Source organism: Cheilinus undulatus, linkage group 24 (genome assembly GCF_018320785.1).
Source record: "Cheilinus undulatus linkage group 24, ASM1832078v1, whole genome shotgun sequence".
Taxonomy (NCBI): domain Eukaryota; kingdom Metazoa; phylum Chordata; class Actinopteri; order Labriformes; family Labridae; genus Cheilinus; species Cheilinus undulatus.
Window position 1 is genome coordinate 11,808,805 of NC_054888.1, and position 25,499 is coordinate 11,834,303.

General features: G+C 38.2%; 3 protein-coding genes across 3 annotated transcripts; 2 read left to right on the plus strand and 1 right to left on the minus strand.

Moving 5' to 3' along the window:
* The first annotated feature begins 1,405 nt into the window (after window positions 1-1,405).
* On the plus strand, window positions 1,406-13,760 carry arpc2 (actin related protein 2/3 complex, subunit 2). Its single transcript, XM_041782347.1, has 10 exons — window positions 1,406-1,623; window positions 3,356-3,390; window positions 3,816-3,928; window positions 5,599-5,644; window positions 5,913-6,099; window positions 6,255-6,348; window positions 8,257-8,383; window positions 8,500-8,600; window positions 9,835-9,935; window positions 13,598-13,760. Exons 1-10 carry the CDS (start codon window positions 1,550-1,552, stop codon window positions 13,617-13,619), a joined length of 900 nt encoding a protein of 299 aa, XP_041638281.1. The 5' UTR covers window positions 1,406-1,549; the 3' UTR covers window positions 13,620-13,760.
* Window positions 13,761-14,701: 941 nt separating this feature from the next.
* LOC121506475 (keratin, type I cytoskeletal 18-like) lies at window positions 14,702-19,784 on the minus strand. Its single transcript, XM_041782305.1, has 9 exons — window positions 19,595-19,784; window positions 19,120-19,502; window positions 18,867-18,949; window positions 18,377-18,533; window positions 18,140-18,301; window positions 17,930-18,055; window positions 17,126-17,355; window positions 16,474-16,508; window positions 14,702-15,169 (listed from the first exon to the last, which is right to left on the minus strand). Exons 1-9 carry the CDS (start codon window positions 19,695-19,697, stop codon window positions 14,838-14,840), a joined length of 1,611 nt encoding a protein of 536 aa, XP_041638239.1. The 5' UTR covers window positions 19,698-19,784; the 3' UTR covers window positions 14,702-14,837.
* A 70-nt stretch (window positions 19,785-19,854) lies between these two features.
* On the plus strand, window positions 19,855-25,385 carry LOC121506476 (intermediate filament protein ON3-like). The gene is made up of 9 exons (XM_041782306.1): window positions 19,855-20,033; window positions 20,906-21,114; window positions 21,204-21,264; window positions 21,416-21,511; window positions 22,989-23,153; window positions 23,293-23,418; window positions 23,510-23,730; window positions 23,816-23,841; window positions 24,539-25,385. The coding sequence occupies exons 1-9, from the start codon at window positions 19,875-19,877 to the stop codon at window positions 24,544-24,546; spliced, it is 1,071 nt and encodes a 356-aa protein (XP_041638240.1). The 5' UTR covers window positions 19,855-19,874; the 3' UTR covers window positions 24,547-25,385.
* Window positions 25,386-25,499: the final 114 nt, after the last annotated feature.

Consider the following 25,499-nt stretch of genomic DNA (forward strand, 5'->3'; position numbering starts at 1 on the left):
AAGCATGATGCATTCAAAGACCAGCAGCCTTTTGCAGCACAGCTCAACAAGGTGCATGAAAATGCTCAAAATGTTCCAAACTTCAGATTAATTGCATCTTTCATTTTAGTAAGTGGAAGTTAATAGATTTTTAGGCCATTGCAAACTGTTGTATGATGATATTATAAGGAGGAAAAGATGAAGGCCATAGGTAAAGACAGTTTAAGCCCAATGAATAGTTTTATTCATTATGGAGTAGGAATGAAAAGGAAGTATGTTGTTTACTGAAGGTGTCACACAAAAGAGTCATAAATTGCAGAAGAGAGGACAAGGGTAATTATCTAAAGTGCTCTTTTGCCAGTGAATGCAACACATCAGGTTTTAACTCAGAATGTTTACTGTTCCTCTATGTTTCCTCAGAGAACAATCTGGATGGAAATCTGACTCGATACGTTTCTTTGACTTCAGATATACTTCCCAAGAAGGAGCAGACGTGCATGCCAGAACACAGATTCAAAGATTATTCCCCTATAGCAGTTTGTCATTAAGGGGGTGGTGATGGGTCCTGATGCCTAAAAAAAAGTTGGATCACACTGGTCAAGACAATCTGTTGAAGTTCAAACTGAGCATCAGCATAGGGAAGGGTGATTTAAGTGACTTGGAATGATCTGACTGGTCAGAATAGTTCACAAACTGCTGATGTACTGGGATTTTCACCAGTTTACAGATGTAATAATAATCCAAAATGGATAAAACGTCTAATAAGCATCAGTTTCTAAAGCCAGAATGCCTTGCTGACAGCAGAAGTCAGATCATTTTGACCAAAAGTCGCCAAAATGACAAACTGTGATCTTTCACATTCATAAATCACAGTCAAACCATTTAGAGTTGTTTAGGTGTTGACAGCATGTGTGACCATTACTAACTATTACATAGACATGCTTTGTAATTAGACTGACGCCTGTGTTTTTGTTTTTACAACTGAAGAAAATGTCAGAGTTGCTGACAGGTCTGAATAGAAAGTATACATTTATCTGTAGCAGTTTGAGCTGCATCTATCTGTTGTTAACACCTTACTTTGAGTCTGCAGGGAGATCAAGTTTCCCTGTAATCAACATCAGAACAATATCAAAAAATATGCTGGAGCAACCATAAATCCCATTTTAGCTCTCCTAAAACGATAATGATCCAAGCAAGAGCCCCATCTGAATTTTAAAATATGACTTGTCTTAATTTCATTTTAACCCTTTAATTTTAATCCCTTCCATAGTTTGATGAGGAGCTGAGCTCCCCAAAAGGTCTGATCCTAAATCGCCACAGGAACAAAATAACAAGTGGCATCAACGGTAGGACATGTCATAACGTATTTATTACAGGCATCATTAGGGGCACTCTTATCTTCTGGGGTCCTGGGTGTAAAAAACGCGGAAGTGACAGGCGGAAGGAGCTTCGGCGGAAGCGGTTTGGTCTGTCAAGGGAGGAAAAATTAGCCGAATTTGACACAAAGAGGTTAATCCCACCAAATAACACCGATCATTCCCCCTTTTCCTCGACACCGGCGCCCGCTGAGATGATCCTGTTAGAAATCAATAACCGTATAATAGAAGAGACGCTGACGTTGAAGTTCGACGGCGCATCCAACGGGTGAGAAATCATTGTTACACCTGGCTAGCAGAGCTAACGTCAGCTAGCTTCCCCTTTAGCGTTTTAATTAGGGTGATGCAGGCATTCAGTTCAGAGATTGGGTTTCTGTTGCAACTTAAAACGTGTGCAGCTTTACAAAAGTCCGCTCTTTAATCTTAATTGATGTTAAATATTAAAAAAGAGCAGAAATGAATGAGCTTGCTGTTCTGCCGTGACTGGTTTGCCCAAAGCTGGGGTGTGTCTGCACGGTCAGTATGTGCCAGATTTTATAGCCCCAATGCATTTAATCTCCCCTGGTTGCCCTCCCAAAGTCCAAGAAAGGAAAAATAGCTGAGTACTCTAGTTTATTTTGCTGCTTAGACCTGGCATGTGTAATTTAATAATAAAATAAAGCGTTTTTAGCAGCTGAACAGCGCGAAACTAGCTAGCAAACCGCTATGTGGTGTTACGGCTTAACGAGTGACCGTGTTAACTGGTGATTTTCAACGTCTGCAATTACAGATAGCTACGATAGATGACTATGCTTATGTTATCGTTGTTCCTCCGCCAAAATACAGCCACCAGAAATTGTCTGAGTATAAAAAATTAACAAAAATTGCTCTTGGGATGTTAATTAGTCCTGTAATCACGACAGATGTAGACGTATTCCCCCGAACGTCACCAGTTAACACGGTCACTCTTGACACCATAACACCCGCTAATGTTTATAGCCAGATTTTCGATATAAAATTAGGTTACTCTGCTAGATAGCTTGCCGCCACCATACATAAGTCTGTATAAAACTCGACTAGCCATTTATATAATTTATTCAAACCTATTTATTTAGGAGTTGAAAAAGTTTTCAACGTTTATTTATTGCAGTTAATGTAGACAGTTATTAACTCAGTTCAACCGTTAATTCCTGCTTTTCATACCCTACGTCACGAGTCTTTAACCACGCTTTACCACAATAGAGCTCATTATAGGATGCTGACGCTTGTGTTTCCATTCAATAAAAGCTATTTATTTGTGTCACAGAAGTAGTCGGTGGCTACTTGTTCGCTAACCCTCTCCTTAGCTTCCGCATTCTTGTCCCCGAGCTTAGTCAAGTCTGTGCAGAGGCAGCAGCAGCTCCTCGGAGCATGCAGAGTATGCTCTCTGGACATGCTGCGGCAGCATCTGCCTTTGCAAATATTCATTTTTTTTTACTTTACTTGCACACAAATAGTACTTTGCTGCATTAACAAGCATGGCAGTGTCAAACAACAAAAAACAGGGGCGAATATGAGTGTTTATGTTGATGTGTTGCAAAGATTTTGGGTGGAAAATGTAACAGTAACAAAGAGTTTGTAGTGTTGTTTTCCAAGCAGTTTTAATTTGCACAGAATTTTCTTGTGAAATTGCTCATTATAGAGTCTTTTAATGTAAGAATATAGTTAAAAAACCTTCCACGCTTTTTAAATGCACTAGAAAAACTAGCTGTAAATATGCTTTATTTCCAAAACCCTATGAAACAACCAAACACATGATATTTTGTTAACATAATAATATCAAAACAATCTTCCAGAGGTGATGCTGGAACCTGGCAGGTATCAGCCAGCGTGATATGACTGTAACACGTCATTTTAATTGCAGTTTAACACCACATAAGCATCATAGTGTTGTGCAAATGAAATGCAAAGTAGCAGGATGAGCAATTGTGAATATTTTCTTATCGTCTCATGCAGCTTCTAACTTATTTTTGTCCCTGCAGAACCAAACCAGAGGCCGTCGATGTGACGTTTGCAGGTAAAACCATGTGACACCACTCAAATCATTGGTTTGCTATTAAAAGTTTGGGTTGGGTATAAAAAGTCCTATATTTAATTGACAAAACTCTTACTTTAATCCTACATACGACTAGAAAAACACCCTAACAGTATATATATTGCCTTAAATTAATATTACGTGGTCTTAAAAAGTTTGACTGGATAAAAACTTGACTGTCGCTGTATATTAATGAGTTTGTATGTATTTTTAGTAACTTTTTAAGTTGTTTAATGCTGCTGCTACTCTGCCATTGTGCAGTCAATCTGTATTGACTCCTCAAATATGCAAATGACTGAAATAATCTTGTCTTTGCATGCATCAAGATGTAATTTAATCACAGAATGCATGCTAGAAGAAGGATTGGCATGTTACCGCTCATTAATCTACTGCATTTTGTGCTGCAGACTTCGATGGCGTCTTGTACCACATCTCCAACCCCAATGGGGACAAGACCAAAGTGATGGTCAGCATCTCGCTGAAGTTCTACAAGGAGCTGCAGGAGCACGGCGCTGACGAGGTATGAAATAAAGAAAAAAACTTTCTCAGTGCTTGTCTGGGCAGAAACAGGGGCCTCACTAACACTCACAGTTAAATACCCACTTTCACATTCCTCAGCACATGCATACATACTGTATACACATATGTAATTCTAAGTAGGGTGTTTGCAACTCTGGGGAGCATCTCAAGATTTCCAAAAAACGTCCAAAAAGTGACTTTTACATCAAGGAAAAATGTGATTTTGGTTTTCTGATGCACTGGTCCTTTAAAGTGAACAAGTGCAGTTAATTCTTAGTATTTTTTTCTTGCAAAATTTTAATGCCAATGCCAATTTTCATGCTAATCCTGCAGAAATCCTACAAACATGCACACGCAACAGCTAAATCACTGTCACTGTGTTAAATCCAAGAAGAATAACAGATCAGCATCAATTTAAAAAAGCTGAATGAGCTCATGATTACTATCTACACATACCTCCGCCACAAGAGCCTCTGTTGCCATGTAAGGAAGAAAGCAGCTGCTGAGGCTTCTGCCAGAAGCAGGAAGTGAGCGTGTGTGACTCACCCCAGGCAAGGAAGTGCTGACTGCGAGAGGCAGCCACTCTGTGTATGTGTGTATTGGCTGACGTCCACGCACAGCTAGCTTCCCTTCTTGTTCTCTTCTAAGCTGAAAAGCAGAGGGATCAACAGTGTCACAGTCAAATATTCAGGCTGTTTAAAGCTTTTCATCTCCTCGTCTTTTGCTCACATCTTCCTCCGTTTAAAATGAAAGTTACACCATGATGGATATGTTGACTTATCATAGTCCAGGATGGTGTTTTTCATATTCCTGCAGCCTTGCTTCATTCCACAGCGACAGGTATCCATTAAAGAGGCCCCCACATCGAGATTCAAACCCTCTCGATAACACGCCTACCTCCCTCCTTTCCTGTCCTTTTGTTGTGCAGCCAGTTTGTTTAGCCGTCTGGCTCCTCTTTTATTAGTGTTGACATTTCTGCTGGTTTCTTCCCATCTCTTAAACCACCTGCTTTGTCTCCGAGGATTCCCCTGCAGGCTGTGAAACTTTGACAATCAAAGAGCAGCTTTGAAAGTGCCATTCAAGATATTATTCAAGTATCTTGGGGACCTTTTGAATTCCTTTACTTATCTTGCATCAAAAATGGATAATCTATGGTCATTATCTAAATTTTACATCGCTGTTATGGCCCTGTTTTCTCTATTAGAGTCTGATTCTTAGATTGTGTTTTAAAGCCCCTGTGTGAAGTTTGTAACCAGTTGTGAAGCTGACTGAAATTAACACTGTTGTCTCTTTATGAGCTACCCAAGCAAACAAGACGATCATAGACAAAATAAGTTAGTTTGTAAAGTTGTTTTTTAAAGCTGCAATCTGAAGTGACGGGGGGTAGGTGTCAGGTGTGGCTACAGCAGCCTTTATTACATTTTATAAAGCAAAGATGAATTATAAATGATGAATTTCACTGTCAAAGAAAGCAGAATTTCAGTAAAAATATTACATGGACAGGGCAAAAAATGCAGTTAAAAAGATCTGACTTTTTTCAAAGGGGGCGCCAAACTCAACACAAACATTAAAGTCTTCACAGGAGCTTTAAGGCTTGTAGTCTCTTGCTTTTTGTGCCAAAACTGTTTTAGAGAAATGAGATGCAAATAAAGATCCTCTATTTAATTTCAGCTGCTCAAGAGGGTTTATGGGAACTTCCTGGTTTCAGCAGAGGCTGGTAAGTCCTAAAAAAGTTGCTTAACTTATTTTAGAAATTTTTGACATCCATTCTTAGCCAACAAATTTTCTTTTAGTTTTGCTTTTCGACTGCTAGAATCAGATCATTTTTAGCATCCTCACAACGAGCTCAGTTCCTCATTTCTAGAACATCTTTTCCAGTGTGCTTTAGTTTTTGGCAGCTCAACTGTTCCTTAAATGGAAACTGTGAAAGTAAAAGATGTCTGACTAAGAGGATTTACACCTTTTTTAATTCCGTTTCTTTCCAGGCTACAACGTGTCCCTCCTCTATGACCTGGACGCTCTGCCAGCCAATAAAGATGAGGTGATTCACCAGGCGGGCATGCTCAAGAGGAACTGCTTTGCCTCTGTGTTTGAAAAGTACTTCAAGTTCCAGGAGGAGGGCAAAGAGGGCGAGCAGAGGGCCGTGGTCCACTACAGAGACGACGAGTCCATGTATGTGGGAGTTTGACTGCTTTGAGTGTCAGATTTCACCCTCACACCTCTCCAATTTGAGCTGAAAATGAGCTGTTAAGGGTTTTCTGTATCACAGGAGGATTATGCTGTCAATTTGGTGTTAATCCTGGTCTTTAACACACTCATCTTCTCAGGTATGTGGAGGCCAAGAAGGACAGGGTGACGGTGGTGTTCAGCACGGTGTTCAAAGACGACGACGATGTCATCATCGGCAAAGTGTTCATGCAGGTGTGCAAGGCTGTTACAATCAAAAATCAGTCATTTAGCCTGTTTGGTGATGTTTTACTTGACTGTCCACCAATTTAACCTCCTTACTTGCTACTTATAGTATTTACAAGACCCTTATTATCACAATGGGCTGCTTTGCATTGGTGACTCAAACCCTAAACCAGCCTTTCCCAATGAAATTCAGAGCCAAAAACTTTCTTGTGGCTCTTATAACATGTTGAAAAACCTGCTACCAGTCACACATTGAAAATTCAGTATGAACTCGGCCATTTCAGCTGAGCTATTTGCTAATAGCACACTTTTAAATTGCTGGTTTAACTGTTTTTATGTCACTATAGAAGCGCTAGTGTGGGCTATCACCTTAATTAACCAATCGTAAACATTCCCCCGTTCTAACATTAGGTTTACCAGATTTTCCTGTTTTCCTGGTATGTTGTTTGTGTGATTAAGATGAATATGTACACTGAGATATGGTCACTGTCAAGGAAGATTATATGCCAAAAGGAAGCTTGTATAATGTAGCATAGCATTCTTACTGTAGGCAAAACATGTGTGGACTATTTATCTATACACAAACTTAATTTTTAGCTACTTAGCCTGGCTGATTCTCCAGCATCACAACAGCTCAAGAAGTCTGTTGCTAACAAAATTAGCTAACAAAGGAATTTAAATGGAAAGTCATTTATGAACACAAGATAAGTCAGCGGGGCTTTTCCATTGTTTTTACTACAAAACTATTATTTAAACTCTTTTTTTTTTATTTTAGGGTAATATTTGAGTCATTTTTCTCCATTAAGCATATGTTAAAATCTTTTATGCTGTTGAGCTAATGCTAGAATTATTTCCTCTGCTGTCATGCTAACTCATTTTGCCAATAAACTGTTTTTTTTTTTTTTTTATGTGCTGATAAGATAGTTTTTCAGCCCTTTTTGCTTTTGAGCTAACAAATAAAACATTTTTGCTGCCTGGCAAGTATTTTAAGCACTTTTTTGCTGTTCAGCTAACAGTTTAAACACTTTTTAACTACTGTTAAGCAATCAAATAAGCTAACATTACAGCCCTTTTAACAGTTAAGCTAAAGGTTTTTTCCTGTTAAGCTAACATGCTGAAAACCCCTTTTATTGCTGTTAACAATTTTTTGGAAATTGGATAACATTTTAAACCTTTTTTGCAATCAAACTAATTATTTTTTGTAATACACTGAAGGTTTAAACCCTTTTTTCTGTGCAGCTAACATTTAAACATTGTGTAGGCCCTTTTTGGAATCAAATCTATTTTCTTTTTTAGTAAGCTAACATTAGAACCCTTTTTACTGTTAAGCTAGCAGTATAAAACCTTCCCTTTGCTGTTTAGCTGACGTTTTAAGCCTTTTTTTAAAAACTGAACTAAAATGGAAATCCCAGTTAGCTGGTAAGTTAACATGTAAACCCTTTTCACTGCAAAGCTCATGGTTTAAATTTTTTTTTTTTTGTTGTTGTTAACATTTCAAGCCTTTTTGCTGACAAGCTAACCTTACAACTCATTCACTTTCAAACAGTTCAAAAGCATTTTGTGCTGTTAAGCTAATATTTCAATCTTAGTTTGCTGTTTAAAACGTTTTTTTCTTGTTATTTAGCTAACATTCTAGGCCTTTGCCAGTAAGCTAATATTTAAAATCCATTTTTTCTTATCTATCTTGTATTTATTCCTTTTTCTGCTGTTAAGCTAACTAAAACTCCAAATATCCAAGTACCACACAAATATTTATGATAATAACTGCTTATAGACTATTTTTATGGGGGTATGACCATAAATTAATTTATCAAATAAAAATGAATGGACTGTTGTATTGGATTTAATTGAAAATAAAGTGGAAAATGAAAACAGACTCTTAAAATAATACTGTTCGTATCTTTATTATGTGTACAGGAGTTCAAAGAGGGACGGCGAGCCAGCCACACAGCCCCTCAGGTTCTGTTCAGCCACAGGGAGCCCCCTCTGGAGCTGAAGGACACGGACGCTGCCGTCGGAGACAACATCGGATACATCACCTTTGGTCAGCACCTACAGTCACTAGCTAAAACCCTCTTTTTTTCACTTTGTGTACTTTGTTACAGCTGTGATTATTCGGCTGATTTGATGCTGATGGCTTTGTTTTTGTGTTGATTCCAGTGCTGTTCCCTCGTCACACCAATGCCAATGCCAGAGACAACACCATCAACCTCATCCACACCTTCAGGGACTACCTGCACTACCACATAAAGTGCTCCAAGGTCAGTTCAACAGAGACAGGGTCCAAATATAAAAACCAACAATCCCAGCAAGTCCTCTTTTAATACTTTAGGTCAGGAAAATCTAAAAACTGATAAATACATTTAATCCTCACTTAAAATATTATTTAGGAATCTTTATAAATCTCTGGATTACAGTTCCCCAATGTTCCAATATTTTCCAAGCAGTATTATCTAAAGTTAGCTTAATTCTTGGCATTACTGTCCTATTTTAAGCAACTTTGGCAAGTTTAACATGTGACGTTAGGCTCCAGTAACCTTCAATGAACCATGCACATTTTAAAAAAATTTTATCAGCTGAAAGATGAGTCGATTAGCTATGAATAAAGCACCAGATTAACCAAAGATGAAAGTAGATAAATACTTCATAATCCTTCAGTAAAAATACACTGTCGAGACAATTCAGTGAAAGATTAAAACTGCAAAAACTAAAAATAAGATCATTAAATGGAGCATAAATCTGTTAAAGTTGGGAAGAAATTACAGGTTTTTTGATGTATTAACACTTAAACTCAGCTGGTTGGTCACATGATGACTTTGTATATCTTGGTTCAACCACAGCTAAATAAACGCCGAGGAACATCCTGTTGAACGAGCTGAAAGTTTGTTTTAATCAAAGGCCATGAAGCCCTCCTCTCTAATAACACCTCGTCTTTTTACCACCTTCTCCACAATAGAAAGTCTGGTTCAAAAAACACTGCCCCCCACTTGTCGACATCTCGCTCTGCCTCCTTCAGCCATCACACTGGTTTTTAAAACTGTGTGGGCGTTTGTGTACACATCACTCAAAAATTGGGACATACTTGGGATGGTTCCTCTAATGGACTCCTCTCAACTGTAAGCCCTAATCAAAGCCATTTTTTACGCGGCTTACGTTTCAAAGGCTTTTGTGCGATTTCGTAATGCAGATAATGGGCGCTGGATGTTTTCAGACTGCGGGAGTCTGCGTGGGTGACACAGCAGATAGATTTATGGACAGTTGACAGTGGGTGAAGCGTGACGAACAGGAGATTATACAGTGTTTGCTATTGTCTCTCCTGCATGCTGTGATTACACCGCTGCACCTGTCACAAAGTGTTGACCACTCAGGAAAAATCCAAACTATGTCCACTGCAAAACCAGAGAATCTCATATTTGTTTAGATTTTCTTCAAGATTAGTTGGGGGCTTGAGCAGTGGCTACTTGATGAGAATGTGTTTTTTTTTCCCCTCCGCAGGCTTACATCCACACACGTATGAGGGCCAAGACGTCAGACTTCCTCAAGGTGCTGAACCGCGCTCGACCTGAGAGCGAAAAGAAGGACATGAAGACCATCTCGTGAGTAGCCTCTATAAGTAGTAGTAGTGGTAGTTTTTCCACGTCTTTAGCTAGCCAGTGGAATCAGAAAGAGCAAGAAATCGTACACATTTTAGGCCAAGATTAACTTTTTTGTACTGGGACAAGATTTTATCCAGCTTTTTCCTATTTCATCTGAAGCAAAGACTTAGTTAAGACTAGGGTTGTCCCGATCAGCACTTTTGGCCTCCGATCCCGATCCAATTTTTTAATACTGAATATCTGCCGATACCGAGTCCTGATCTGATATTCATAATTACTTAGAGTTTCAATTGTTTTTGTTTACAGAAATAACTGAAGTAAACAGAATAACTACAAGATGTCTCAAACTTATTCCATTTAACTTAACTTAAAAAAGAAATCACATTTCTACTCAAAATGGTGTATTAGCTCTGTTTTGCTGTAATAATCCATCAATAAATAAAAAAAGTTACATTTTAACTTGACTGTATTAGTCACAACAAAAACTGAATTCAAAATAGTTTCACTTGAATGGGATCAAAAACATACGAATCATACAGATTCAAAACAACAATTCATATTAAAATGTAGCAGCTTTATCTGAGACATAAACCAAAACACTAGCATTGCAATAAAACCCAAATATCAAATACAAGGCACTCTTGTTATTACAGTGCAATTTCTAAAGTGCAACTGGAGCTGCCACATCACGTTTTCCTCCCGCACTTTTATTTCTTTACCCACTGTTACTTTAAAATTAAGTGTAGCTTCTTGCTGAGGAAAATTCTCGATGGCCTGCTTTACATGCTCTGCTGTGTGAGACCCATGAAACTGGCGTGCATGTAATACTGCATGCTTTAACTCAAAGGTGGGGGACTGTGCAGTGAGACTCAGCAGTGACATGGGGCAAACATCAGAGCTCTAAACGTCTGTATTGAAGCTAACAGCATTGAAGTTGCTTTTTAAATTCTCTAGTATGCTGTCACGTACTTTGTTGTACAGCTCCGGTAAGGCAGTGTCAGTAATGTAATGTCGAGACGGCAGGGCATAGCGTGGGTCTAAAAGCTCAAGAAGACGACAAAAACCCAAATTCTCCCCCACGGAGATGGGATGGTTGTCCAAAGCGATGAATTCAACCACTTTTTCTGTTATCTTTTTACACTCTCTCGAGGGTACTTGTCTGTTCTCTTAAAGTCCAGAGTGTGTTGCTTCGGTGAAGCTGCCTGTTGCTATAGTGAAGTCACCGTATTCCGCTGCATGTTTAGTTCGGAGACACAGGAATGCTAATGTTGCTATTGCTGCTTTGTTGTGTTACTGATGCGTTCACAGTCTGTTGTAAATTGTGCTCCGTTTACAACAGCTGACGTAAATGATCGGCTGGGCTGATTGGATCAAATTGCCGATCTCCGATCAATTATAAATGCTTATATTGGCTCCGATCCAATACATATGATCTGGATTCCTGTCATTCATATCCTGCATTTTTTTTTGCCCACTTACATGAACTGAAACATTTCTCAGAACTTCCACTTTCATACTTTTTAACCTCATTCAAACCCTTTTATTCAATCACACATACACCTAGAAACTCCATTCAACCTTTAAAATATTCCAAACATATCAGGCATTTTAAAAAACTATTTCAAATCATTTGTTCTTTCACCGTGACCTTTCAAAGTTGATTCAGTTTTTCAGCCTTTCAAGGAATTCAACATTAATTCAAATTGCACAGAATTCTCAGATTGATGATGCAGCATGTGCTATTAGCCATTTGACAGAAGCTCATCAATACCTTACATTTAACTTAGAAACAGTTTGAGCACTGCATATCTGCTTATGTCAGCTGTAAATATTGTCCTATTTCAGATACAAATATTGGCTAATATCAGCAGTAAATATCAGCAAATTTAAGCTGTAAATATCAGCCTATATTGTCTGTAAATATTGGCCTGTCTGCTTTAAGTAAAGGCCTGTATCAGCTGTAAATTTCAGCCTGTTTCAGACACTTTAAAAGCCCACAATGCTGCTTTAAACTGAAGGTTTAAAATTTGATTTTTCAGTTACTATGGAAATTATGTTGTGTGGGCATAATTATTGGATCAGGATATTTCAGATTTTTTTGACCAGATGTTATCTTCATCCTATTCAGAGATTTTAAGCAAAACAAACTGAAGGTGTTTTTCAGACCAAACATGGATCAGATTGCCAGATCTTATCTTATTTGTTAATCCTTTTTGTCTTTTGAACACTTTCCAACTGACTTCCATACACTTCCCAGTGTGTCAGGTTTTATGTCAACAACTTCTTATTTTTAGAGTAGGCTTTAGTATTGTACAGGCTGCTGTATCTTATAAATGTTACTCTCTGTCTCATTTATTTCATTGCGTTTAGATTTTAAATTAAAATCTACAGGCCTCCACTCTGTCTCCTGTGCTGCATTTGAGAGAAATAGTGAAGAATTTCACCAATAAACGACAAATAAAACCCATTTCCCTCTTGAGATAAGCTATCTTAACATTTTCAAAGATGGGATTATTTTCCTCTTTCTTTGTAATCTGCCTTTAGATTGCAGGTGTGTGTGTTTTAGTGGTTTCGAGGTGTGTGGCTGTGTTTACCAAGACTGTTTTTGCAGTGTTTAAAATGAGTCAGGAAAGGAATTTTTACAGCTCACTGCTTTTTTAAAACCTCCAAAGATGTGCCTGCTTGATTTTTTTTTTACTTTTAGCTCTAATATAATAGGAAAATAGAAACTGAAAGATAACTGAGTCTTTGTTCAGTGGTTAAAGTTTAACACGAGGACGATGGGAAAACATAATAGCTGTCCTCCTTACGACATTTAGAAGATTCTTGTGAACCCTGGATTTGGCAACAGAATTCCTTGGTATAAATACCTCAAATGCTGGTCATTATGGCATATTTAATTCCCCAAAGTGGACACAATATATATGAAAGGTTAATATGACAAAAGAATGCTGTGGAACAGTGTTTAAAATATCTAGTATTAAAGGTTACGGCTATATCAAAGGGAAATAAGTACTGCTACACTTAGGTTGTCCATAAGAATACAGACTTAAATATAGGAAAAAAAAAAAACAACCCAACAACCTAATTAGCTTTTTTTGAGTTTCAGGCGAGTAGAATGATACCTTACTTGGGTATACACTGTAAGAGTTAACTTAAGCTAGCAGCTACTTAGCCTAGCTTAGCTTAGCATAAAGGCAGGAACCTGGAAATAGCTTGCCAAACTCCTGACAGCCCTTCTGAAGCTCAATAGATTTCCATTTTTATGTTGTTTATTGAATCTGAACCCAAACTCAAGTGAAAATGACAGGGTTTTTTGTTTTAAGGCTGGTTTTAAGTGGTTTAAGTGATTATGCTAGCTGCCTCACAAACATTAAATTGATATCAAGACTCCATATGAATTGAAAAAGTGTGCTTAAGTGCGGGAAGTAGGATTTACTTTCAAGCAGGGCTAGGTTCTAATCCTTATGCAAGCCTAAACTGAGTTTATTGGGGTATAAAGCTCGTTTTGCTAACTCTAAAGGGAAACAAATTCAAAACCTCAAAACCATCCGTTAATCCTTGTAAAAACAGTTAAAAGTACCAAAATCATCAAGGTCTTATCTTGTATTAGATTTTGCTTTCATTCTTGTTACTAATGTGTCTTCGTCTGATTCTTTCAGTGGAAAGACCTTCTCCCGTTGAGGTCGGATCCAGACTCCTTCATGGACACGCCCAAACACGCTACGCCGAGACTCAAACGCCACATCGGACAGGACTCCAGGATGCATCTGAATAATGCCCCCCACCCAAACTCCCAAAACTGTGTCCAGTCTTTTTTTTTTTTTAATGAATAATAATGTTGGCTCAACGTAGGGAAAGCCACGGCTCAAGTTAAAACGGAAAAAAGGGCATTCCTTGCTTTGCATAGTTAAAGAGAATTATTAGTCCTATATAAATATATATATGATAAAAATTGAAATTTTTGATACGATATCTTTTACTCCATTTGGTACTCTTGCTTGCCCCAAAACCCCCCACCATATAATATCCATGTGTTGGATGATTTCAGCCCTCATTTCCTTTCCCTTCCTCCCTCTCTGTGCTTTCATGTTGTCTGTACCATTGTCATTTAAAAAATAAATCACTCTTACAAAAAAACATCACTGGTATTGAAGTGTCCTGACTTTGTCAGCATTTCCCTTTATGACATCTACATGCTATTATACATGAAAAGGGGCCAGGGATTCAAATAAGCTATGAATTTAACTGGCCTAAATGGCTCATTTATGTGCACCTATTGTGGCTCAAAATGCACTACAAAGTAAAGTCCAAACAAGTAATTATTAAACAAAGTGGAAAAAAAATCTAAACATGAGAAGTGCAGTTTTAATGTAAGAACTCCCCCTTTAAATTGTTTTACATTAAAGTAGATTGAAATCTGTGTTCTCGAGCTGTGGTTGAAAAAGCAAGCAGTCTAATCATGTGTTGCTGCTTTAATGGCAATATTTCAGACTTTTCTGTCATTTCAGAGATTAGAGTCATCAGACGAATAAAATATTTGCAGTTTCATCCCAATTTGTTGGAACAGCACCTCTGTTTTTATGTTAATATAATAAAAAGGGATGGTTTTGTTTCTTCTGAGTCATTATTTCTGTTTTTACCTGTACAGAAAAATCTTTTCATATATACTTCGGCACTTTTAGAAGTACTCCAGGCTAAAAAAATCTCTTCTCTTTGTGATCAGAAAAGTCTATGTACTGAACAAAAAGACACAGATGCATTCATATAGAACACTAAGACTTTATTTTTGATTCAAATGGATTTTATTTCCCAACTTTCAAAAAAAATCACATCTCAATAATCTTGTAATAGATTCACGGGTTTACAAGTAACCACTGATCGATAAAAATGCTATTAAGCTCAGGCTTCAGCCACTTCAGCCTCTTTCTTTGATTTCTTATCTTCATCGTCAGAGGACGAAGAGGAAGAGGATGAAGAAGAGGAGGAGGAGGAGGAAGAAGAAGAGGATGAATCCTTTTCGTTTTTCTTGGATGCCTTCTTTTCAGTTGGTGCATCAGGAGTTGCATTCTTGACAGAATCCTCCTCAGCCTGGATGGGGTCTCCTTCAGTGACAGGGGCATTTTCAGGGGCATTGGGGGGAGCAGATTGGAAAGAGGGGGCGCCTTCTTGCTTCACGAGAACTTCATCTTTCACTTCTTGTTCAGGCACCTTTTTCTTAGGCTTTTGCGGGTCTGAAAACAAGATCAGTAACATTTTAACTTTAAAGACACATTAGATTATTTTTAATCTTTGTTTTTTTTTTCACAAGAGAGACAAAAAGAGGAATCATTCTTTGATCTTTAGTGACTGATTTGCTCATCAGAAACCTGGTGTTAAAATCAGGTGTGGATGCATGCAGTAACAGGGTGCAGCATGTGGCGTTAAAGTGCATTCATGTTACACAGCTAGCTTTAAAGGAATCATGTAACAGTTTGGAAAATACACTTTTTGTTTTTTTTGTTTTTTCTTTACACTAAATTTGATTTGAATAATTGTGCCAATTTGAGATCTTTGCTTCACTAGCTTGAGCTAGCAGTCATTAGCTTGGCAAAAATGGCCAAACCAGCTAGCTTGGCTCTAAATGAAAATAATAAAATAAGACAACAAAAGCTCACAGCCAATCATATATTGTCAAAGTTAATTTTCATGTAATATATAAAACTAAAGCTATCAATAAGAAAGTTGTTTGTGAGCTTTGAGCTTGATGAAAAGCTGTTAGCTTAGCAAAATCGGTTAGAATAGCTAGCTTTAGACCAAAATTTATAAAAAATAAAGGAAAAAGCTCAAAACAACTGCTAAGTGTTAAATTTAATTTCAAATGAATGAAAAACACTGATAACAGCAATAATGTCATTTGTAAGCTCTGAGCTTGATTAGCAAACCCGTTAGCTTGGCAAAACTGGGCAAGAAAGCTAATTTTGCTACAACCAAAAATTACAAAAAGTAGTAAAGAAAAGGTCAAAACTACTTGTAAAATGTCAAATTTGATTTCAGATTAATAAATATCAATGATAATAGCAACAATGTATTATTTGTGAGCTTTGACCTTGATTAAGAAGCTGCTAGCTTAGCAAAATGTAAAATAACTTACTTGGTTATGATCAAAAATTATAAAATAAGTGAATAAAAAGCCCACAACCACTTGTTAAATATGAAATTGATTTCACAGTAAAAAATAAATGATTGTGTTTTCTTAGCTTTGAGCCAGGCAGCCGTTAGCTAAGCTAACGGGATCACATCTACTTGTAAAATGGCAAATTAGCCAGGGGTTTTTGATTTTGTCTTGCCTCTGACTAGATTGGTTATAAGTGTATTTTCCAAAACTATCCTTCAAAAAAGTGATGTATGAGGGTTAGAAATAAAGTTTAACTCTGCTTAAAGTGATAGTAACGCTCTTATTCAGTGAAGACTGCAGAGATAAGCCTATCAACCAGGCTTTAGCGCTAACATGCTAAATCTATTGTTATTTATTTTCCAATCCAGGTTCAAAACTTACCGCTACTTAGTGCGTCCTCTAAAGAAAGGTCCGAGCTGTCAGGGAAGAGGAGGATAAGTATGCTAACATACTTAGCAAAAAAGGTACAACTTGCTATTGTTTATTTCTTATGTGTTTATGCTAATACTGAAACAGAAACTAGTCTGACATTTAAAGAATGTTTTATATCTCACTAGCAAGGTGTTATGGTTAACTAGAAGGTAGTTAGCCTTGTGTAGAAAGGAAAATGTAAACAGGGAAGGCAACCAATTTAGCTCTCTAGGCTAGGTGGCCATTTCTAGCTAGAAGGCTAAGCTAGGCTAGGCTAATTAGCTATTAGCTATACAAGCTGCATCAGCTACATTGAGAAAATACCAAACTTTGAAGCTACTTAGGGAAGATTTATGAAATTATAGAATATATTTAGGAGGTAAATTTCACATTTGAACAATAATAATGTAGCTAAGGTACACATTTTCAACCTATTCTGTAGATAATATGTACATTTTTCTTTCATTTTTTTCAGTTAAAGGACATTTTTTTATGTTTTCAGTGTCAACATACGCACCTATCCTTACAATAGTATTTCACTGAAGAAAAGGTGTATTTTAAGCTCTGACATCATAGAAACTAAAACCATTATTGACTATTTCTGTGTTTTCTGACTTCTCACCTCTCAGGATCAGCCGTCATGCCATGAATCAGCTGCTGGTAGTTATCGATTTCAGCTTCCAGCTTCATCTTGACACACAGCAGGTTCTTGTTGGTTTCGACCAGGCGCTCCACCTCAGCCCTGACCTCCTTCAGCTCTCTCTCAAGGTCCAGGATCAGCTTGTAGAGGGGAGACAGGCGCTGATTGTACTCCACTTTGGAGTTTTTGAGGGTTTCCTCCAGATTGTGGATCTGAAACAATTGATATAAGATTATAAAGACACCATGAAAAATCTCTGACTGGATGACGACTGCAACGGCTTCATATCTCCCCTTGAAATTTGCAAATCACCATCCATACCATCTTTTGGTATGGACCCATACTCAAACTCCAACACAATATCTGCAATTTTTAATAAATTAAATAGTCAAATAATTAAAAAGTTGTCCTTTTTGGTTATGTAAGAGCAGATCCAGGTGGCCCCTCACATCCAAAGTCAATGTGACTTAAGCAGCTTTACAGTGTAATGACAGGGCAATGAGGAATGCTCATGAAAAGGACAGGTAGAAGAAAACCCCTACGGCTGGTTTTAACATTCCTGACACTATAAAACAAAACATTTTGAAAAGAGACCTTAAGAGTTTAAGCTCTGGTTTACAAGAATTGTACCTCTTCTGTCAGCCTGTTTTTGCAAATATACAGTGAGATCTGGACGAGCCTCTCACTTAAATCAAGCTCTCATGTGTGAAAGAATGTACCTCCAAAAGACGTCATATTTAATGGCGTAACGACAAGTGATGATTATGTGTTATCGTGTGTGGTTACCATGCTTTGCAGACCCTGGATTCTAATTTCCAAAGTTTGTTTCTGTTTGAGCAGATCCTTGAGCTCTGTCTTTCCTGAGATAAAAGCCTCGTTGGTTTGGGCCTCCTCCACTTTAATGTGGTCGAACTGCAGTGGGGGAAACACAGAAATGGTTGTTAAAAAAAGCAGGTCAGAGGGAACTAAATGTGCACATGCTGCCATATAGCATACCTTGCTCTGGTACCAGTCCTCTGTCTCCTTCAGGTTCTTCTTGGCTAGCTTCTCATACTGGGTGCGGACCTTGTTGAGCATCTCTGCCAAGTTAGAGTTCTGGGAGTCGATCTCCACCCTCACCTCAGAGTCCTTAATCTTCTCACGCAGGTTGTCCACTTCCTAAAAGAGCCGGTTATAAAAGTCATATCCCAAACAAGAAACTTGATTTTATTTTTGATTCATGATCAGTCTCACCTCTTTGTGCTCCTTCTCAAGGCGATCGATCTCCTCCTTCACCAGGTCGATCTCCTTCTGCGTCTGCTTGACGTTCATCTTGGTGTCCTCCATGGTTTTCTTCAGATCCTCCACGTCTTTTTCTAACTCCTTGCGTGCCTTTTTCTCGTCTTCCAGCCTGCAAAAAAAAGAAGGAAACCCCAACATTTAATAAAAGAACCACTTCAGAGTCATTGTTTCTTTAGATTTTTGTTAAAAATAGCACAAAAAGTATGCATTAACCAATAAAATAATGTACTACTGTTTAGGTATGTACTGATATCTTGCAAATAAGTTAAAAAATATGGACAATTTAGATCAATTAGACTAAAATACATGTTGCCCTTTTTAACCAGCAGAGGGCGCCATATGCCGTTGGTGTGTCTTTTCAGCATAGAATTATAAGACAGTGAAGTTTATAATTACATCCTTGTAATTTGCTTTATTTGCTGTTTTAATGTATGAAACTCACTTTTCCTTGAAATCATCATTAGCAAGATTGGTGTTGTCAATCTGGAGAAGCAGTTTAGCATTGTCCATGGTCAGGTCTTTGATCTGAAGAGAGGAAAACAATAAATTTAAGGAGGAAATTATTTTATTTTGAAATATTTTTTGTCTTTTATGAGAAAATGCTGTTTTTTAAATATGGAAAATGGGCAGAATTTGTAAATTCACAGACCAAAAGTCCTGGAATTAGAAATAAAATCAATAAATGTGATGCTCACCTGCTTCTTGAGGTCATCCAGGGGTTTCTCCACCTTATCCCAGTCCCTTCCCTCAGGTGCTTTCCTCTTAGCCAGAATATCATCAATCTGCTTCTGCAGGTCTCCATTCTCCTTCTCCAGCTGCCTCACCCTGCCCAGGTACCCGGACAGCCTGTCGTTCAGCCCCCGCAGAGTCTGCTTGTCGTCCCCGGGGGCTGCAGGCTGGGCGGCGGGGGCTGGAGCGGGGGCCGCGTTCGGTTTGGCTTTGGCGGCTGGAGCGGAGTCTTTCTCCGTCTCGTTGCGCAGCACGTTACGCAGCCCCTCCAGGCTGGCTACGGAGGCCCGCGAGCCTCGTCCCCCGGCTCCACCGAACATGCTGGCGGCGGTGTTCTTTGAAGGCATGGCTGCTGGATGAGAGAGAGATGGAGGCAGAGAGCAAAACAGGCAGGAGAGTCACCTGAAGGATGAAAGAGGCAGACACAGGTGGGTTTTATACCTGTTTTTTTCCGCTTGAATCCTCCCCAGGGATGCCATTGGCTCCTGCTGCCCACCACCTTCCCTGGACAAACAGGTCCACAGCTGAAATTCAAGTTTTTCATGTTGACTTTTCTGGTTTTTCTCACTGTAATACTGCACTTGTCCTCTTTTCATTGGATGCATGAAGTTATGGGGAGGTGACAGGTGGTCCTGGTCCACCTTATAAGCAGGTGAAGGAGGGCGGCAGGTACCTTCACCGCTCAACAGGTCGGCTGTCAGGTGTCAACTCGAACTGCAAGATGTCCAAGGCCAAAGATTACAGCAGCCAGTCCTACACTCCCGGGACTACGGGTCCCGCGAAGAGCCAACCGACCAACAAGGTGGACGGGGCAGGGAAGTCCCGGGAGAAGGACGACATGGTGGGACTCAACGACAAATTCGTCCGGCTGATTGACAAGGTAAGGAAAATAGGAAATAAAAATAAGAATATAAAATTAAAGCATTAGCAGCGAAAGTAGTTATGCTACGTATTTTTATCTAATAAAATTAAGTAGCATCGTGCAGTTGTTCTCAATATAACAAATAATTCCTTTTTATTTAAACAAACTTAAAATTATAATGGCGATAAATCGTTAACAATTTTAAAATTAAAAATAATTATTTGGATTCTTAATTTTACTGATTAGCAATGACGCAGTAAAAATACGAGGATAATTCCATTAAACATTTAAAAATCGATAAAAGTTATTTATCAGTTTGCTTATTTTACACACACTTGAAAAACTGAAAACAATAAAGATTGAAACTACAATATTTTTAGTACTTTATTTTTTATTTATTTTTAATATTTAAACTAAAGAAATAAAATTATACATTATGCTTTTGAATTTTTGGTCATAAAAAAATGAAGTTTTTTTGTTGTTTTTCGTGCTTTTATGCATTTCAATAACACTCCTCATTTGAAACAGGGTAAAAAGCCAAAAAAACAAACAAAAAAATCCCTATGAATATTTTACAAACTCAAAGTTAAATGAGGAGCTTTGAGACATATAATCCTGTTTTCAGTCAAAGCTTTTAAAGGGCCTCTGCCTCCTTTGATTATTTTGTGTCCTGAGGACATGAAAAGTCTCTTCTTACAGCTTTGTTCATGTAAAGAAAGGTGGACCTGCATGTAGGACGCCATCTAGTGGACAAATGCATAGCTATGAGTCAGAGGGTCTTTTCTCTGACGGAGATTTGTTAGTTAAGTGGGCACAAACAAGCAGAAAGACAAACATCTGACGAATTACAGATATAGTAAAAGGCAGACTAAACCCTGCTTCTCTCTTAGGTGAAAAATCTTGAGGATGAGAACAAAAAACTCGACACAAAGCTGAAGATCCTCAAGGAGCAGGAGGACTACGAGGGGAAAATCGACGATATCGTGAAGCAGCTGGGGAACGAGATGGAGCAACAGATCGAGAACTTGCTCCGCGACCGAGAAAAGCTGCAGGCCGACCTGCAAAAGAAGCAGGACGAGGTGGAGGACACCAAGAAGAGGTCAGCAGGATACTGCAGTTTATTTCATGCAACATGTTGTCTTCTAGTTCAGCACTGAGGTAAACTGAATTATGTTGTGTTGGTTTCAGGTATGAAGAAGAATTGGTAAAGAAAGCTGAACTGGAGAATGAATTTGTCATCACCAAAAAGGTACTCAGAGCTTCTTATTCTGCTTTTTTGTTCCACCATGTAGACATTTTTTCAAAGGCATTAGTGGATTTCTGACTCGATGATGGTAAGGCAGCATCTTTTCTATATGCCATCTTTAAATATGTATACCACACATGTGTTTGTGGAACAGGATGTGGATGAAGGTCACCTGGAGGCGGTGGATCTGGTTTTGGAGCTGGAGGACTTGATGGGAAAACTGGACTTCCTCAGGGTTGGATATGATGAGGTAAGGATGAACCTTATTCTGTTTTGACACATAAATGCTGGAAAAAATTACCTCAAACTCACTGAGGGCAAACATTTACTCCTTCGGTCAAAATATATTGACTTTTAAATGATATTGTCATTCTAATAAAGGTTTTAAAGCATTTCCTTACTCATTTTTACATTTTTTTATACTTGAAGCACCTCAGTTTCCTTATTGTAGTGTTTTCCACTTTGTTTAAAAATGTCAGTTACTGTTTTAAGAGATAGTTAAACATGTCTAAACTTAAGTAGAAAGAACACATTTGTGTGAAATTAAGGTAACTTGAGCTCACATTAATACATGTTTTAGAGTTCTAATTTTGAAATTATTTATTTGTGCCACTTTTTAAACACTTTCACCACCCATTTGCCACTTTTCAACAGGTTTGTGCAATTTTTTACCCATTTTTGCAACTTAACACCAGTTTTTGCCACTTTCTTATCCAATGTCACATTTTTTTGTCTATTTTTTGCCTCTTTTAACTGAATTTTGCCACTTTTAAACCCTTTCCACCACCTTTTCTGCCCATTTGTGCCAAAGTTTATCCATTTTAGCCACATATAAACCCTTCCCACCAATTCGTCTCCCATTGTTTGCCAGTTTTAGCCTTTTTTTTTTGCCCATTTCTGCCTATTATATGCATCTGTTGACTTATTGTTGACACTATTAACCCCTTTCTACCACTTCTTATGCCCATTTTTTGCCAGCATTTAGCCACAATTTACTATTCATTATGCCAATTTTTCCACTTTTAATCCCATTTCACCTCTTTCTCTGCCTGTTCTGCCCCTTTTAACCCATTTTTAACACTATCAGACTATTTGCTGCCTCTGTTGACCAGTTATTGCCACTTTTAACTCCTTTACCACATGATGCCAATTAAGGCCAATTACCTGCAATTAACTATTTGGTATGCCCATTTTTGCCACTTTTAAACCATGACATTTTCTAATCCAATTTCACCACCTATTCTGCCTATTTCTGCCACTTATATCCAATTTTTGCCACTCTTAAACCCGTTGCACCACTGCACACCCATTATTAGCACTATTTACCCCCCTTTTACCGTTTTCTGTGCCCATTTTTGCCAATTTTAACCCATTTCTGCTCCTTTTTAAATCCCTTCTCTCTACATTTTTGCCATTTTTTTACACCATATTTGCCATTATGACCTATTTTAATTCAGTTTTCTTAGACATGAGGTTTAAATTTTTAAGAAGGCTATATATTACAGAACAAATGAATAAAAATATTACTATGTATTACTATGTTACTATTATGTAAATAATAAGATATGTATATCACAGCTTAACTTTACAATGAACCATGATTTTGCTTATGTCCATGGACCCCCCAGTTTGGCCAGGTCCCAGAAAGCTCTCCTCTGTATCGGCTCTTATGGGCGGTCTTGCTTGGAAATATACATAATGGATTAACTCATGTGCGCCCCCTGCAGGAGATCAAAGAGCTGGAGTCTCAGGTGCAGAACGAGACTGTGGTGTTGCGTGACGACAGCAAACGGTCTCTGGACATGGACGAGATCGTGGAGAGTGTCAAGAACCAGTATGCCAACATGGCCTCCCGCACCAGGGAGGAGGCCGAGCAGTGGAACCAGAGGAAGGTGAGGAGACGGTTTATTTATGGCCAAAGCAGAAGAAAAGGTACCTGATAGTGACAAATTAACCTGTTCTTGGTATAACATCTCTGATATTTAAATGTAATTAAATTGTACTGCATGCACTCTTTCTTCCCTCTTTTAGATGGACGCCATGGTCCTCAATGCAGGCCAACGTGAGCAAGAAGTGCGTGATTTAAGGAGGGATATTTCGGACATGGTGCGCCTCATTCAGAGGCTAAATGGAGACCTGGAGGCTCTTATGAGAAAGGTTCGGATCCCACAGATGAATACTCTTTCATTTAGGCACAGATATCATACCAGCTTCTGACCTTCTCCTTATCTTTCTGTTGTCCTGTCAGGAAGAGGCTCTGAAGAAGGAGATCAACGAGGTGAGGACAGAAGGCGACACCAGCCTGGAGAAGGCCCGGGAGGACATCACACAGGTGGAGGACGCCCTGAGGCGCGCCAAGCAGGACTTGGCTGGACAGATCCGTGAGCACCAAGAGCTGATGAACCTGAAGCTGGCTCTGGACATCGAGATCGCCACGTACCGCAAGCTGCTGGAGGGCGAAGAGCAGAGGTATCTCCATTAAACCATAAACTCATGTGACTGTTGGTTAAAATCATACCTTTAATTCTTATTCTGTTTTCTCTTATGTTAACAGAATGAGGGAACTCATGCGCAATGGAGGTGAGGATCCTTTTTTCACTTTATCTTTAATGAGCAGCTTTAACACTCTTTCCTGCTGACAGAAATTCTGGGATTAATTGGTAGCTGTGTGGTGTGTTGCACTTTTTTCTATGCATGCTGGAAAAATATACAGGTTTGAAATATTTTTAGAATTAAAATAACCCAGGAGTAAGTGAAAGAAAGCATTTTATAACAGAAAGTTATCTTTGGAAAAGAATAAAGGGAAATGTAGGACACTAGCTAAGGTGGATTGGACACAGATGCAAAGTACACATAAGCAAGCTTAGGATAGAAACGTAAATGAAAATTAGAAAAAAAGATGCAAAAACTTGACAAAAACACTCCATCTTATTGGCCATTATCAGAATTTTTGTGCTATAGTTTTAGAGATTGCTTGGACTTCACCTGTGACTTCTTATAGATGTGTAGACCCTATTATTGGTTAAAATTTTCCAAAAATAATAATTTCTTCTTTCAAAGAATCATGGGAAATGTAGGAAAGTAGCAGAGGTGTATGTGGATAAAGATGGGTGCAAGGAACACATGAGCAAGTTTGAGATAAAAACTAAAATAGAAATTATCCAAGGGAACAAAAAAAAAAAGAAAAAAAAAAGCACCTTATTTTCATAAAAACCAGCATGTTCACAATTGATTCATGTTTTGTGTGCCACTAAAATCAAACCTCTCTTCTGCTCAGATTTCTAAAACCAAACCAATCCAAGTCCTTACTTGCACGCAGACGTTCACCTGCCATCGAAGCCACACCTGCCAGAGAAGCAACGAGCCCCCGAACACACTGCCATCCCGGAAACCACCAACACCCCTGCAGACGGCGTTATCATGCCAGTGTACCCTGCCTCCAAGAAACGAGTGCTGATCAGAGTGGAAGTGGAGGCAGGAAAAGTCGTGTCTGAAAGCTCCATTTATCCTGAAGATTAACTTGCACTGTCTGCCCCTCCACAAGCTGTGTAAAAAAATCTACAAAATGTGAATTTAATGAGTTGATTTCAATTCAATCTTTTGATATTTGATTTGATAATTCTGGGTTTTTGTGATTTCTGGTCAGGTGAACAGTCTAACAACAGCATCTTCTAAGGATAATCATAATTATCCAGGAATCTGGGCTTGAAATTGGACATTTTTTTTAACTCATGCAGTATTTTTAATAAGGTTTTTAATCATTGTTTACATTTGGAAAGACTCATGGAGTGCCTTGTTTCATCAAAGTCTTTTTCAGCTTTCTTTAATTTGTTTCTTTCATATACTTTTTCCTTAAATCACATTTGGTCTTAAAGAGGATGAAAATGGATTCTGGATTGCTGCTGCATACATCAAATGGTTTACAATCATAAATACAGAAACAATATTTTAGTCTGTGTTGCCATGTGTCTGTCTTGGAAAACATAATAAAAACTGAAATGTAGTTGTCAAGCCTGAAGTGTTGGAACTGTTCTCTCTTTCACATTTACCTGTGCCTTTTTTACCTCAAAAATAAACAGAAAGAAATCATAAGACATAGATTTACTGTTTGTATGAAAAGTGCAATGGAATACAATGAATAAAGCAACTTGAACAATATGTCTGCTCCTTTTGTCTTTCTTAATAGAAATTTGCATGAAGAGTCTAAAAACTTTGAGAAATAGTTATACTTCATTAGA